The following is a 16,245-nucleotide window of genomic DNA, read 5'->3' on the forward strand; positions in this document are numbered from 1 at the left end:
TCTACAAGGAACTTCAATTAATTTACAAGAAAAAAAAACCCACATCAAAAAGAGGGCAAAGAATATGAACAGACACTTCTCAGAAGAAGTCATTTATGCATCCAACAAACATGAAAAAAAGCACATCCTCACTGGTCATTAGAGAAATGCAAATCAAAACCACAATGAGATACCATCTCACGCCAGTTAGAATGGCCATTATTAAAAAGTCAGGAAACAGATGCTGGCGAGGCTGTGGAGAATAGGAATGCTTTTACACTGTTGGGAGTGTAAATTAGTTTAACCATTGTGGAAGACAGTGTGGCGATTCCTCAAGGATCTAGAACCAGAAATACCATTTGACTCAGCAATCCCATTACTGGGTATATACCCAAAGGATTATAAATCATTCGATAAAGACACATGTGCACATATGTTTATTGCAGCACTATTTACCATAGAAAAGACTTGGAAGCAACCCAAATGCCCATTCAATGACAGACTAAAGAAAATGTGGCACATATCCACTGTGGAATACTAGGGAGCCATGAAAAAGGATGAGTTCATGTCCTTTGCAGGGACATGGATGGAAGCTGGAAACCATCATTCTCAGCAAACTAACACAGGAACAGAAAACCAAACACCACATGTTCTCACTCATAGGTGGGAGTTGAACAATGAGAACACATGGACACAGGGAGGGGAACATCACACTCTGGGGTCTGTCAGGGGGTTGAGAACAAAGGGAGGGAGAGCATCAGGACAAATACCCAACGCATGTGGGGCTTAAAACCTAGAAGATGGGTTGATAGGTACAGCCGACAACCATGCACATGTATACCTATGTAACAAACCTGCACGCTCTACACATGTATCCCAGAACTTAAAGTAAAACTTCAAAAAAAGAAAAAAAACGCACACACACAGACAAGAAATAACAGATGCTGGCAAGGCTGTGGAGAAAGGGAATCCCTTGCACACAGCTGAGAACGTAAATTAGCACAGCCACTATCGAAAACTATAGTGAAGGCCGGCCACGGTGGCTCAAGCCTGTAATCCCAGCACTTTGGGAGGCAGAGACAGGCGGATCACGAGGTCAGGAGATCGAGACCATCCTGGCTAACACGGTGAAACCCTGTCTCTACTGAAAAACACAAAAACTAGCCGGACAAGGTGGCGGGCGCCTGTAGTCCCAGCTACTCGGGAGGCTGAGGCAGTAGAATGGCGTGAACCCAGGAGGCGGAGCTTGCAGTGAGCGGAGATCCGGCCACCACACTCCAGCCTGGGTGACAGAGCAAGACTCCGTCTCAAAAAAATAAAAAAAAGAAAAAGAAAATTATACTCAAATTTCTCAAAAAAATAATAGAACTACCATATTATCTAGCAGTTCCACTACTAGATATATATCCAATAGAAAGGAAATCAATACATCGAAGAGATACCTGCACTTCTATGTTTATTGCAGCACTATTCACAACAGCTGAAATATGGAATCAACCTAAGTGCCCATAAATGGATGAAGAGATACAAAAAATGCGGTACAGGCCAGGCGCAGTGGCTTGCACCTGTAATCCCAGCACTTTGGGAGGCCGAGGCAGGTGGATCACCTAAGGTCAGGAGTTCAACACCAGCCTGGGCAATACAGTGCAACCCCATCTCTACTAAAAATAAAAAATTAGCCAGCCATGGTAGTATGCACTTGTAGTCCCAGCTTCTTGGGAGGGTGAGGCAGGAGAATTGCTTGAAACTGGGAAGCAGAGGCTTCCGTGAGCCATGATCGTGCCACTGTACTGCAGCCTAGGCAACAGAGCAAGACTCTGTCTCAAAAAAAATTGGGGAGATATATACACAACGGAATATTCAGCCATAAAATGTATGGCTCTCATTTGCAGCAACATGATGGCACTAGGATCATTAAGTGGAACAAGGCAAGTACAGAAAGACAAATACTGTGTGTTCTGATATGTGGGAGCTGAGACAGCAGATCTCATGAAGATAGAGAGTATACTAATGGTTACCAGAGGCTGGGAGGGGTAGGAGAAAGGGAGATGAGAGGTTGATTCATGGGTACGAATATACAGTTTGCTAGAAGAAATAAGCTCTAGGGTTTGATAGATCGGGAGGGTGACTATAGTTTACAACAGTCTATTCTATGTTTCAAAATAGCTCAAAGAATGTGGAGAAGAGGGAACCCTTGTACACTCTGTTGGTGAGAATGTAAATTAGTGAAGCCACTATAGAAAACACAATATGTAGGTTCCTCAAAAAATTAAAAATAAGACTACCACATGATCCAGCAATCCCACTACTGGGATTCCAGAGGAAATGAGCTCTGTGTTGAGGTATCTGCGCGCCTATGTTCATAGCAACATTATTCACAAGAGCCAAGATACGGAATCAATCTGTGTCCTTCAACAGATGAATAGACAAAGAAATTGTGGTTCATATACACAATGGGATACTATTCAGACTTAAAAAGGAAGAAGTCTTACCACTTGCAACAATTTAGATGAACCTGGAGGACATCTTGTTAATTAAAATAAGCCAGGCAGGGCCAGGCAGGGTGGCTTATGCCTGTAATCCTAGCACTTTGGGATGGCTTGAGCCCAGGAGTTCGACAAGCCTGAGCAATATGGTAAAACCCCGTCTCTACAAAAAAAATACCCCACCCCACCCCCCCAAAAAAACCCCACAAGAATTAGCTGGGCATATCAGTGTATGCCAACAGTCCCAGCTGCTTGGGAAGCTGAGGTGGGAGGATCGCCTAAGCCCCAGGGACCGAGGCTGCAGGGAGCCGTGATTGTGCCACTGCACTCTAGTCTCAGGTTATGGAGTGAGAGACCCTATCTCAAAAAAAAAAAAAAAAAAAAAAAAAAGCCAGGCACAGAAAGACAAATCATGTGACATCACATATGTGGAATCTAAAAACGAACTCACAGAAGCAGAGAATAGAATGGTGGTTACAATGCACTGGGGGAGTGAGGTAGGGGTTGGTAGATGTTAGTCAAAGAATTTAAAATTTCAGTTAGTAGTAAGTTCAAGACACTTATCAAACAATATGGCAACTACAGTTCATGTATTATATTGAATAATCATGAGGTTTTTTTGTTTGTTTTGTTTTAAAGACATAGATTCGCTCTGTGACCCAGGCTGGAGTGCAATAGTGCAATCTCGGCTCACTGCAACCTCCGCCCTCCAGGTTCAAACGATTCTCCTGCCTCAGCATCCCAAATAGCTGGGACTACAGGCATGCACCACCATGCCTGGCTAATTTTTTTTTGCATTTTTAGTAGAAGTGGGGTTTCACCACATTAACCAGGGTGGTGTCAAACTCCGACTTCAAGTGATCCGCCTGCCTTGGCCTCTCAAAGTGCTGGGATTACAGGTGTGAGCCACCACACCTGGCCTAAAAATTTCTATGAGATTTTTAAGTGTTCTCATTACAAAAAAATGAGAAGCATATGGGGTGTGCCTGTGTTAATTAGCTCAATTTAGCCATTTTACAACATACATATTTTAAAACACGTACACAAATATGTACATTTTTTGGGTCAATTAAAAAAGAATGCTACAACATTGTCTGACACAAACAATACATTGGAGAGGTTTGAGGTCCAAATCAAGGAATTTCAATTTGAGGAGTCAGGTAATAAACTCCCGTAGGTTTTTAAGGGGATGGCCTGTTTTAAGAAAGCTAAATAGCAGCCAGGTGCGGTGGCTCACATCTGTAATCCCAGCACTTTGAGAGGCCAAGGTGAGCGGATCATGGAGGCAGGAGATCAAGACCAGCCTGGCTCACACGGTGAAACCCCGTCTCTACTAAAAATAAAATTAGCCGCGTGTGATGGCTGCGGAGCTTGCAGTGAGCTAAATAGCAACAGGCTGCTGTGGAGGGAGAACAGACAAAAGGCAGGAAAAGCCAATGAATGGGGAAAATAAACCACCTGATTCAGGCATTAGATTGAGCATGGAAAAAAATCAGCATTTATCAAAAATATGAAATTGAATAATGGAATCACAGGCAAAAGGGAGATAACTGGGGTGGGAGCAAGTTTATAAGATGAGTCTTTGTGTAACTTTAAATATAAGGATTCCACAGTACTGAAAAATCTATGTAGTTACTTCATCTCAAAGAAATAATTTTTTTTTTTTTTTTGAGACGGAGTCTTGCTCTGTTGCCCAGGCTGGAGTGCAGTGGCCGGATCTCAGCTCACTGCAAGCTCCGCCTCCCAAGTTCCCGCCATTCTCCTGTCTCAGCCTCCCGAGTAGCTGGGACTATAGGCGCCCGCCACCTCGCCCGGCTAGTTTTTTGTATTTTTTAGTAGAGACGGGGTTTCACCGTGTTAGCCAGGATGGTCTCGATCTCCTGACCTTGTGATCCGCCCGTCTCGGCCTCCCAAAGTGCTGGGATTACAGGCTTGAGCCACCGCGTCCGGCCAGAAATAATTTTTGATTAAAAAAAAAAAAAAGATGTTTTGTTTTAAATACCAGATGACTTCTAGGCTCTTCCTCCTTAAAACGTGACCTGTAGAGCCAGGCACAGTGGCTCAAGCCCTTAATCCCAGCTGCTTGGGAGGCTGAGGCAAGAGTATCCCCTTCAGCCTAGGAGTTCGAGGCTGCAGTGAGCTATGATAGCACTACTGCATCCCAGCCTGGGCAACAGCAATAACCCACCTTTTTTTTTTTGAGACGGACTTTCACTCTTGGTGCCCAGGCTGGAGTGCAATGGTGTAATCTCCGCTCACTGCAACCTCTGCCTCCCCGGTTCAAGTGATTCTCCTGCCTCAGCTTCCCAAGTAGCTGGGATTACAGGCATGCACCACCACGCCCAGCTAATTTTGTATTTTTAGTAGAGATGGGGTTTCTCCATGTTGGTCAGGCCGGTCTCGAACTCCCAACCTCAGGTGATCCGCCCGCCTCGGCCTCCCAAAGTGCTGGGATTACAGGCTTGAGCCACTGCGCCCGGCCCTACCCAAACCTCCGCCTTAAAAAAAAAAAAAAAAAAAAAAAAGTGTCTCCAGGCCGGCAGCATTGCCATTGCCAGCACCTGTGAGCCCGCTGGGCCTGCAGGGACCCACCTCCGCAGCGTTACTGAATCAGTCTATTTGAACAAGATCCTCAGGTGACTTGTGTGCACATTAAGGTTTCAGAAGCACCTGTTGTTAGACAATTTTTTTAAAGTGGGACTTCTGTCAGAAAAGCAGGATTTACAAAAACCAAGGAAGGAGAGGGTGTCAGATGTTTCAGACACTCTAGGAGGAAATGGCAAAGAAAATTCTTAAATCCAGCTTGCTGGCTTACCTCCCGATGTTCCTCCCCTTCTGTCTGGAAGTAGGTCAGTTGTGCTTTCATCCACGAGTCCCACGACAGGGAATGATGGTGGGAACCTATCACGTGTAAACATAGATATGGGGCCTCCTCTGATTATTGTATGTAGATATCTGTTCCTCTCAGGTTACTGTGAGAATCCAATGAGATGATGTCCACAAACTTTCATGAAATGTGAGCTCCAGAGGAGCTCAGTTTCAATAAGGATTGAATTTTGTGTCACCCCGTTTTAATTAATTGTGGAGCTTGGCTTCTGTTGATGAGGGTGTTAGTTCAGGCTCAGAAGTACAAACGGGCCTTAGAAGAAAACAGTTGCGCTCAGAACTGTGTTTCATTTGCAGAACCTTATGGCTGAGGACCGAGAAACCTCCAGCTTTAAATACTTCATGCTAAATGCCCTCTCTGGTCACCACATAACTCACGGGGCGTTAAACTCCCACCTGTTGGTACGTGATGCTGCTGAAGTCTTCACGGTTGGCCTTTGCCGTGTGTGGCAGAACAGCCAGTGCTGCAGAGCAGGGCAGCGGACTCCGATCTGTCTGAGCCCCTGGCTCATTCCCCACAGCCGGCTAGAGCTTCGCGGCAATTGTTAGTGCAGATCAGCATTAGTATTTTACATATGTCAAGAAGGGAGTTTTCCACAAGTCGCAGATTTTACAAGCTACATAGGGATACCTATGCCTTAACACTCAAGAGATGACCCTCAAGGAGGGAGGGGCAGAGTTAGTGCCTTCCCAGTGATAGGCTGTGGGGTGGTGGTGGAAGGGAGCAAGCCTCTGGTTAGTCTCAGCAATGTATTCGTTCAGGAAACATTTCTGGTGAGCAGGCAGGTGGGTGAGACCCTGCCGCCACCCTGACAGGCCTGTAGACGGAGCAGGACCACGGCACAGAGCAATGCCTGTGGACCACCACACCTCAGCGTCTAACTCAAGCATTTCCCACAGCGACCACCCCAGAGGTTCAGAATTAGGGAAGCTGAGGGTGAGAAATTCTCAATCCACCGTCGTCAAAATCGACAGGACTCACTTTGACAACAGTCCTCACCACAGCTTTCAGTTGAGATCAAGAAAATACCTGCAACTCTGTTCAAACTGATTAAGATTTTTGCAATTTGATAGAAGGGATGCCAGGCATGAGTATTGCAACCAACTTTTAGCTAGGCTTCAAAGGCAGCATGACCCTCTACATATTCAAACTACGGTGGGATTGAATGAAGAAGATCCATGAATTGCCATTAAACTGACTTTAGCTGAAGAACTGTGGCAGTTTCATCAGAGCTACTTGGGCTTACTTTTATTAGTTCCTATTGCTATAACAAGTCACCACAAATTTAGTGGCTTAAAACAAATTTATCTCAGCATTCTGGAGGTCAGAAGTTCAAAATTAGTCTCACCGGGCTAAAGTCAAGGTGTTGGCAGGGCTGGTTCCTCACGGAGTCTCCAGGGAAGGATTCCTTTCCTTACCTTTTCCAACTCCTAAGGTCTGCATACCCTGGCTTGTGGCCACTCCCTCTGTCCTCAAAGCCAGCAGCGTGGCACTTTCAACTGTCTCTCTCCATCTGTCATCACAGCACACTCTCACGCCAGCTGTCCTGCCTCCTTCATAAGAATGCTGTGTTTACATTGAGCCCACCTGGCCAGGCCACGGTCTCTCCCCATCTGAAGATCCTTAACTTAATCACATCAATTAAAGTCCTTTTTTCCAGAGAAGGTGGGATATTTACAGGCTTTGAGGATTAGGATGTGGACATCTTTGAGGACTATTATTCTATCACAGGTATGAAGCCACATGACATTTTAAAGGCAAATAGTCTTTTTTTTTTTTTTGAGATGGAGTTTTGCTCTTGTTGCCCAGGCTGGAGTGCAATGGCACAATCTTGACTCACCACAACCTCCACCTCCCAGGTTCAAGTGATTCTCCTGCCTCAGCCTCCCGAGTAGCGGGAATTACAAGCACACACCACCATGCACAGCTCATTTTTTGTATTTTTAGTAGAGACAGGGTTTCTCCATGTTGGTCAGGCTGATCTTGAACTCCCAACCTCAGGTGATCCGCCCGCCTCAGTCCCCCAAAGTGTTGTGATTACAGGCGTGAGCCTCTGTGCCCAGCCGGCAAATAGTCTTTTTGAGCATGGAATCATGACCCAGTCCAGGCTACATTGGTGGCTCTAGAGCAGTGGTCAGCAAACCTGTTCTTAAAGGGCTAGATAGTAAATATTTTAAGCTTTGTGGGCCAATTCCTCAACTCTATATTGTAACATGAAAGCAGGCATAGATGACAAAGAAACAAAGGAGCATGGATGTGTTCCAGTAAAACTTTATTTGTAAAAACAGGTAGCAGGGCAAATTTGGCCCTAGAGCCATACCCCTACTCTAGGTCCAACTAAAATAAAAGAATTCTGCCGGGCACGGTGGCTCAAGCCTGTAATCCCAGCACTTTGGGAGGCCAAGACGGGCGGATCACGAGGTCAGGAGATCGAGACCACACTGGCTAACCTGGTGAAACCCCGTCTCTACTAAAAAATACAAAAAAACTAGTCGGGCGAGGTGGCAGGCGCCTGTAGTCCCAGCTACTGGGGAGGCTGAGGCAGGAGAATGGCGTGAACCCGGGAGGCGGAGCTTGCAATGAGCTGAGATCCGGCCACTGCACTCCAGCCTGGGCGACAGAGCGAGACTCCATCTCAAAAAAAAAGAATTCTGTTCAACCTTATCATTGGAGTCAAGTATGCAGAGAAATTAGATGTTGGATTAAGGACAATGAAAAGCTGTCCAAGAGTAATCGGTTTACAGATTGGACCTAATAATCATGTCAACCAGGCAAGTATTTATTATACCAGAAGCTACCTTTATGTTACCAGAATGCAAACCCTGACAAACCAGACCACAGGTTACCTGCAGATAAGCACTACAAAAGAAGCCAGCCAGGCAAAGATATTTTTTAGCACCAGGTATCAGGAGCAATACCTGTGACCAGAGCTAATAGTACAACTCGTGCTATCCACAATCTCCTGACAACCAAGTTGTCTCCCAGAGAAGAACGAGTGTCTATAGCAAGCTTGTCCAACCCATGGCCTGTGGGCCGCATGTGGCCCATGACTTTCAATGTGGCCCACCACAAATTTCTAAACTTTCTTAAAACATAATCAGATTTTTTTTGCGATTTTTTTTTTTTTTTAAAGCTTATCAGCTATCATTAGTGTTGGTGTATTTTATATGTGGCCCAAGACAATTCTTCTTCCCGTGTGGCCCAGGGAGGTCAAAAGATTGGACACCCCTGGTCTACAGGCTTGAGCAGCAAGTAATTGCCCCAAAGATGGCTGCCAAGGAACAGGGCAGATGGATCTGAAATCCATGATAGTGTTTGTCAGGCATAATTGCCAGATGGAAATCATGTCAGAACCAAGAGGATTAATCAAGAGATTACCAATATGGTGACCAAGGCCTTGATTGTTAGAATTGAAGAAGGAACTCTATTCTAGTCCATTTTCAAAATTCAGTAAGAACCAAACTAGCCTAGTTTTTCTTCTCTTCCAAAAACTCTTATTTTTATGTTCATTTACCTTAAAGAAACACTGCCATACATATATTCCCAGTCCGGTCTTGAACTCCTGAGCTCAAATGGTCCTCCTGCCTAGGCCTCCCAAAGTGTTGGCTTTACAGGTGTGAGCCACTGCACCTGGCCATTTTCTCCTTTTTTCTACTTTTTCCACAAATAGTTGCTTTTTATATTGTAACAGTTACATTCTACAGCATAACTACTTGCATTTGAAATTAAAAGGACTACGACAATGGAGTGCTTTTTACAGTCAATTGTTTTATACATTTTTACAATCTTTTACTTATGGTTTTTTTTTTTTTTGGAGACAGAGTCCCACTCTGTCACCCAGGCTGGAATGGAGTGGTGTGGTGATCTCAGCTCACTGCAGCCTCAACCTCCTGGGCTCAAGCGATCCTTCCACCTCAGCCTCCTGAGTAGCTGGGACTACAGGCACGCACCACTACACCTAGCTAACTTTCTGTATTTTTTCTTTTTTTGTAGAGATGGCGTCTTACCTTGTTGCTCAGGCTGGTCTCGAACCCCTGAGCTCGAGTGTTCTGGCCTGCCTAGGTCTCCCAAAGTGTGCTGGAATTGCAGGTGTGAGTCACTGTGCCTGGCCTACTTATGGTATTTTCAAACAATATGAAACCTTTCAAAAACCAGTCTAGTGTCTAGTCCATGTGGAAGGCCAAACTCAGAGTAGAATATAGTATTTGCTAACTAAATCCAAGTTGCAGGAGCTTAGAGATTTAAATATCAGTGTTTGTACAATATTGTTTGCTAATTCTAAAATAAATTCATGATCAGTATGCATTTGCGGTTAAATGTATTCTCATTCTATTACATAAACAGATTTATTCTGAGGATGTTTCCAAAAGTGCTTATGCAAAATTATTCTGCCAGAAATGTAGACCTGATGGTTTATTCTTACAGGTTTATTCTTTATATTTTTATAGACTTATTCTTCCTGTTTGTGCCAATGTATCAATCTAAAATTAGTTTGTTTTCTTTCAGTCTGTTTATTGCTTCTGAAAAAGGGGACGCTGCTCAGCTGGTGTTGGTGTTGGGCTTGACGACACTGTTTCTGTGAATGTTGAAAAACTGCAAACTAAATTCAATGTGGCTGCTTGTGAGAAAGAACTGCCGCTGCAGAGAAACTGTTAAGAGTGGTGCTGATAGCAACAGAGCCAACGAGAAGGAGCACGTTTTCTTCCTCATCCAGCCTGCGTCTAGTGTCCCTCCAGCACCTCCTATTGTCAGAACTTAATAGGAATCGTTCGCAAAGCAGAAATGAGATTTCTAGTGTTACAGAGCAAAATCTAAAAGGGTAGGTTTGAAACTGAAAGACAGTAGCTTAACAATGGCATAGGCCCCTTTACTTCTGAAACACTATGCTTCCATGTACCCAGAAGAATTGGGAAGGGCACAGAAAGCGTCCGAAAGATCAGTGAAAAACAGTGATGATGTGGTGGAATTTGGGAATGTATAGTTTTAGGTAGTTATCTAAAATTGTCCCTGAAATTGGTAAGTGAAATAAAGCTTGTGAAAGGGATATTAATTAGGCCACAATGGAAAGTAATCTTTAGTTTATATTAGATAACTGTTTTTTTTTTTTTTTTTTTTGAGATGGAGTCTTGCTCTGTCCCTCAGGCTAGAGTGCAATGGCGCGATCCTGGCTCACTACAACCTCCGCCTGCCAGGTTCAAGGGATTCTCCTGCCTCAGCCTCCTGAGCAGCTGTGATTACAGGCATGTGCCACCATGCTTGGCTAATTTTTGTATTTTTAGTATAGACGGGGTTTCACCATGTTGGCCAGGCTGGTCTCGAACTCCTGACCTCAGGTGATCCACCCACCTCAGCGTCCCAAAGTGCTGGGGTTACAGGTATGAGCCACAGCGCCTGTCCTAGATAGTTTTTAAAAAAATTTTGGCACAGTGTCAGACATTTACTGGAAGCTAAGTACATAGGTGATGGTTGGTAATCTTCAAAGTTCTCTGGTGATAACTATACCGACATCAGCTGGACCATTTTGTTTGAGAAACAAATTGGGGAAGTATCAGGCTTCTCCTTTAGTTTCACTTTTACCGTTGGTGCTTTACCAAGCTTGCATTTCTCTGGCTTCTGCAGTCAGCATAAATAGTTCCTTTGTTTTCCAAAGTTCCTCCTGCTCCTCTAAATGCTTTATATCTAAAAACTCATTTAAGAAGCAAGTTGGAAAGTTTGCGTGTATGGAATGTGCTTTCAAAATAAACACTAAAAAAATAAAAATTAAAAAATTAAAAACACCACTAAAAAAAAGAAAAAAGTAGTTTTTTGAAATTCTAATGATTAGAAAGAATAGATGGTGAAAACAGTAGTTAGCTATCTAGCAGTGAAATAGTTGAGAAAAAGAGATAAGGGAAGTGATGATGATGATGATGATATTGGATTAAAAGAGCAATAGAGACTGGAACAATCAGGAAAAAAGAACAAAGGTCAACAGCAGAAATAAAGGACACGACTTAGCTCTTACAGAGCTTTACAGGTATTGTATTGTATTAATCTTAAAATGCTATTTTTTTTTCCACAAATAGGATGCATTTTACAAACAATGCATGCCAAAGTTTAATTGGCAGTATCCTTTCTTCGTGGTATGGAAAATAATAGGTATTTTACAATTGATGGCATCTTAAATTAATATATACTAATCTGCAGTTTACAGGAGCTACATTTCATGTACATAAGCAGGTATAGATCTGAAAAGCTAGCTGTAAAAAATAGCCAATGATTATAGAATATTCGCAATGTACTAGATCTAGTTTGCAGAATTAAGGAGGGGATTCTCCATGAATAGTGCTCTCCCGCCAGCCAACACTTCAATAGTTACACAACTTTGTTGATCACCATCCATGCTGTGATTCAAAATCTAATTCACAGGGCTATGTGTAGGAGGCACACAAGTTTTTCATACAAATGAGACAATTTTTGTGTGTGTGTGAAAGGGGGGGCTATTACCGTTTTGGGAAAACAGATGTAACCCCTAAGTATTCAGGGCAAGCCAGAGGTATGCTTACACTAGCTATTTGCCCTGCATTTCAGAAGTTTAATGCTAAGCACCTCACTAAACAGACAGTGAAATGCTGAATAAATCAAAATCTTTATCATTACATCACTGAAATGGAGGTAAGGAATATGAAGAACCCAGAAGAATCTGACACAAAGGCCCTAGGGGGTGAGGAAGGCCCCAAACTTAGGCTGGCTTCTGAAATCTCCTGCCCAGGAGATCTTAAACTCTCACTTTGTTGATGATGTAGGATGCCAAGGCAAGAGTTAAAGTCAAGGTCTGCTACAGTGCAAACTAAAATCTTCTGATGAACCTGTGTCATGAAAGGGTTATACCTGCAATGTACAGGTAAAGAGGCCTAGATCCTGCCATGCAGAATGCAGGAGTCAAAAACAACAACAAAACCCCATACCCATCTCCAACCTGTCACTCTCCCTCGAGAATCTGTAAATCACAAGCTAGCTCTTGTACGGGATTGTGGTTGCACGGTGGTTTGAAACCCCTTAGTGAAGAATTTCATTCAAAGAGGTTCTGGGTAATGCCCCAGGCAACAGGCTAATGCATTCCCAATTCCCTTAGGAAGAACTCACGGTCAACTTAGGCCTCAAAGAATGTCCACAAAGTTTTAAGGAGAACAAGCTTATAATAAAAATGCACAAGACGTACAAGGAAATAAAATACCATGAGTAAAAACCAACGGAAACAACAGATAAAGAATCCAGACACTGGAATTATCAGACACAATATTTAAAAAATGATTGGAAATGCAAATCAGAAACATGAAAATATATTCATCCCCAATAGATACCAGGGAAATGCAAATGAAATTCTCAGTGATACATCCATTCATATTCATCAGATTGACAGCAATGTTTTCAGTTGGCATTACTAGTTTGGCACCAGCTAGTTAGTGCATGTAAACATGTGCATACCCTCCATTCCTAGGTTATACCCTAGAGGAACTCTTACATATGTGCCAGGAGATGTAGACCAGAATGTCCATAGTAGTATTGTTTATAATTTTAAAAAACCTGAGAATAATGCTAATGATCCCCAATGTTAAAACTGATACATTGTGCTGTATTCACACAATGCCAGCCTACAGAGCAGTGAAAAAAAATAACATACCTATTTGCATCACCATGGATGAATCTCAAATATAATACTGAACAAAAGAATCAAGTCACAGAAGATGTATGCAGTGTGAGTCAGTCCACTTACATAAGTAAAAAAGGGTATACATTGTATAAAGACACATACCAAGGTTATGAAACGGAAATGAAAGGCAAGGGAACAATCATCGTGAAATTCAGGACAGGGGTTGTCCCTGGGAGAGGTGGGTAGCAAGGAAGTACGATGGAGGTAGACAATCGATGGGTTTCTCAACTACCTGGTGATATTTACTTTCTTAACCTGGGTAGTAGGTTCATGGATGTTCACTTATCCTTTTTTAAAACGTACATTTTATACACACTTTTGTATGTATTCTGTATTTTACAAAAAATAAAATTAAATAAGAAATTATTCTTATAGTCCTTTTCTAACCCATGGAGGCTTCTGCTAGAATTCTGTGCTGTTCACATTCTCAATGCCAGCTTCCTTAGCCATAAAGTAAAAGGGTCCAGGGGTTTGTAGCAGTTCTTCAGGGCTGCCGTACTCTATAATCTTCCCATTGTCTAGGACCATTACCCTGAAACAAGGAAGAAAGAAATAAAAGTCTCAGAAAGCAGCATCTCAAAGTCTAGGCATTTATAAGAATAACCAGGACTAAATTGTGGTATAGTCAGACAAGGTTACAAAGCAGTGAAAATCAATGAGCCACAGCTACACACATCAACATGGATGAATTCTGCAAATAATATTGAACAAAAGAATCAAGTAATAGAAGAATACAGGCAGTATGAGTCCATTTACATGAGTTTTTAAAAGAAGTACACATTGTTTAAGGATACATTGGCTTACAAAGGGTGCCTATCATCTCCAAACAGCTTTCTAAGATTACTGACTTTGATTGTAGTATGACACAGCTGGAAGGAATAGAAAGAGTCTAGCTATTTCACAGAGCAGCAGCTGAGGCTCAGGACAGCTGGGAAGGTCTACGGTCAACATCTGCCTCTCACCACTTGAGCTGCCACCTCCTCATACCCAGTTAATTGTTACAACACACAGTTTCCAATTTTACCCTCAAGATATGAATAGTTCCCTTAACCTCGTTCGCTTTCATTCGCTTGATGTAAAATTTTGGCCAGATTACTTGACATCTCTAAGTCTCAGTTTCCTCATCAGTAATATGGTGGTTGTTAAACCTTCTGCCATTAGGTGTTTCCCGGCAGACACTGTTACTGTAGAGCAAGGGTTAAGCCATCTGTGTCAAGCCCTGTCCCCCCACACTCACTTGTCACTGTCCATGATGGTGTGCAGCCTGTGGGCGATGGTGATCACTGTGCAGTGGGCGAACTCGTTTTGGATGGTCGTCTGAATGAGGTTGTCTGTCTCAAGATCCACCGCAGCAGTGGCCTCATCCAGGACCAGGATCTTGGATTTCCGAAGCAGAGCCCTGCCCAGGCACAGCAGCTGCCTCTGGCCTATGCTGCAGCCAATAGAAGCAGCTATGCGTTAGCTCTTAAGGACCAAGGAAAGACGCAGGGCAGGGGACCATTTTCATGTTCCAGATGAGACTTTCAAAACCCCCACTCCAAAATTGCCCTGGAATGTTTGGGCCTCTTCAACGAGCCGTACGTTGTTATTGTGAGCATCGTTTTTCAAACTTCCCCAATTGAAGACCCACCCCAAGTACTTAATTAAAAAGTCATATTTCTGGGCCCCTGCTTTACTCAATCAGAGTGGGGAGGAGCCTAGGAACGTGCCTTTTTACTAAGCACCCCAGGTCATTTTTATGCTTAAACAAGTTTGGATAACACTGACCCAGGAACAATGCTTTGCATTTGGTTGCCATGATAGCAACATTTCCAAAACAACATGAATGTCACCAAGTTTACTTTAGCAGTATTTGACCTGAAACCATTAATATAGGGAGGAACTACACTAGAATGCCCCAGTGGCATTTCTTTGTGGCCTTAGCAAATCCATTTATTATTTTAATGTGTAATTCTAATCTCAAGGCTATTTTTTCAAAGCCTTCTGCCTTGATTAGAGATGAAGCTGTCTAATGAACGTGATGTCTTGGTGTGAGATGCAATGTATGTGGAATTCAAATATGCTTGTAAAATGCAAATGGCTTTAATTTGCTAAAAGCCTGTAATGAAGGCTGGACCTCTTACTTACATAAAGAAGCTTTGGGAAATGATGTGAAGGAAATATTCAGGAATTTGCTAATTGCTCTTTCCTGCTGTGGCCATTAGGGAACATATTAAACAGGGGGTGGCTAAAGTTCTGTAATTCTCTGTAAGAAAATTTCTGCAGGAGATGAGAAGTTACCCAAGATGAACTTCCAGTTTTCCCCCGTAATGTAAGATCAGAGACGCTGAAAAACTATTTACTTAGCTTGTACCAAACTCCTGCCTGGCCCCAAGTGTCATGTACGCTTTGGACTTCAGAGTAACAGACTCTGTTGCTGAGGCGCCACTTTGGCTTTCAGCTGCTCTTGCCCAGCTGAACTTGCCCATCATTCAACAGAGAAATGTAAGTTTTAGTCCCCTGGTCCAGATTTGAAACTCAGGTCTGAAATCAATGCATTGGTAATACCATTTAAGCATCTCTCAGCTCGGACAGGAGAAAGATGGCATGATTTTTGTTTTTATAAACCAGAAATGTCAAGGCCTCCCATTGCACCCTACCATAGCATCCCACATGTCCTCTCTGTAGCACGGACTGTACTGGCATTTACTGTCACACGTCTGTCTTCATTACGCTGTAAGCGCTAGGAAGTCTGGGTTGTGTCTCTCTTTGCCTCTGTATTTTCAGTACCTGGCACATAGTAGGTGTTATTACTGTTTTGTTTTGTTTTGAGACGGAGTTTTGCTCTTGTTGCCCAGGCTGGAGTGCAATGGTGCAATCTCAGCTCACTGCAACCTCTGCCTCCCGGGTTCAAGCAATTCGCCTGCCTCAGCCTCCCAAGGGATTACAGCTGGGATTACAGGCATGTGCCACCATGCCCAGCTAATTTTGTATTTTTAGTAGTGATGGGGTGTCTCCATGTTGGTCAGGCTGGTCTCAAACTCCCGACATCAGGTGATCTGCCTGCGTCAGCCTCCCAAAGTGCTGGGATTACAGGCATGAGCTGGTGTTACTACATTTTTGCTGACTGAATGTTTGAATGATCTTTTACACTGGCCTAAAGACCTACTTGAGTCCTGCTAGTTGCTAGACCTGTTGTGGAGGGAAAGTAAACTGCCGAA

The 16,245-nt window shown here is 43.3% G+C and overlaps 1 protein-coding gene across 1 annotated transcript in view; it reads right to left on the reverse strand.

Moving 5' to 3' along the window:
• Positions 1-13,265: 13,265 nt before the first annotated feature.
• ABCC2 (ATP binding cassette subfamily C member 2) overlaps positions 13,266-16,245 on the reverse strand; it is a 60,693-nt gene continuing 57,713 nt past the window's right edge. Inside the window, exons 31-32 of the mRNA XM_010356079.2 lie at positions 14,283-14,477; positions 13,266-13,577 (exon numbers count right to left, since the gene is read on the reverse strand). Coding sequence (XP_010354381.1) covers positions 13,448-13,577; positions 14,283-14,477 — 325 coding nt within the window. The 3' untranslated portion in view covers positions 13,266-13,447. The remainder of the gene's footprint in view (positions 13,578-14,282; positions 14,478-16,245) is intronic.

The sequence above is a fragment of the Rhinopithecus roxellana genome, chromosome 11, assembly GCF_007565055.1.
Source record: "Rhinopithecus roxellana isolate Shanxi Qingling chromosome 11, ASM756505v1, whole genome shotgun sequence".
NCBI classification, from domain to species: Eukaryota; Metazoa; Chordata; class Mammalia; order Primates; family Cercopithecidae; genus Rhinopithecus; species Rhinopithecus roxellana.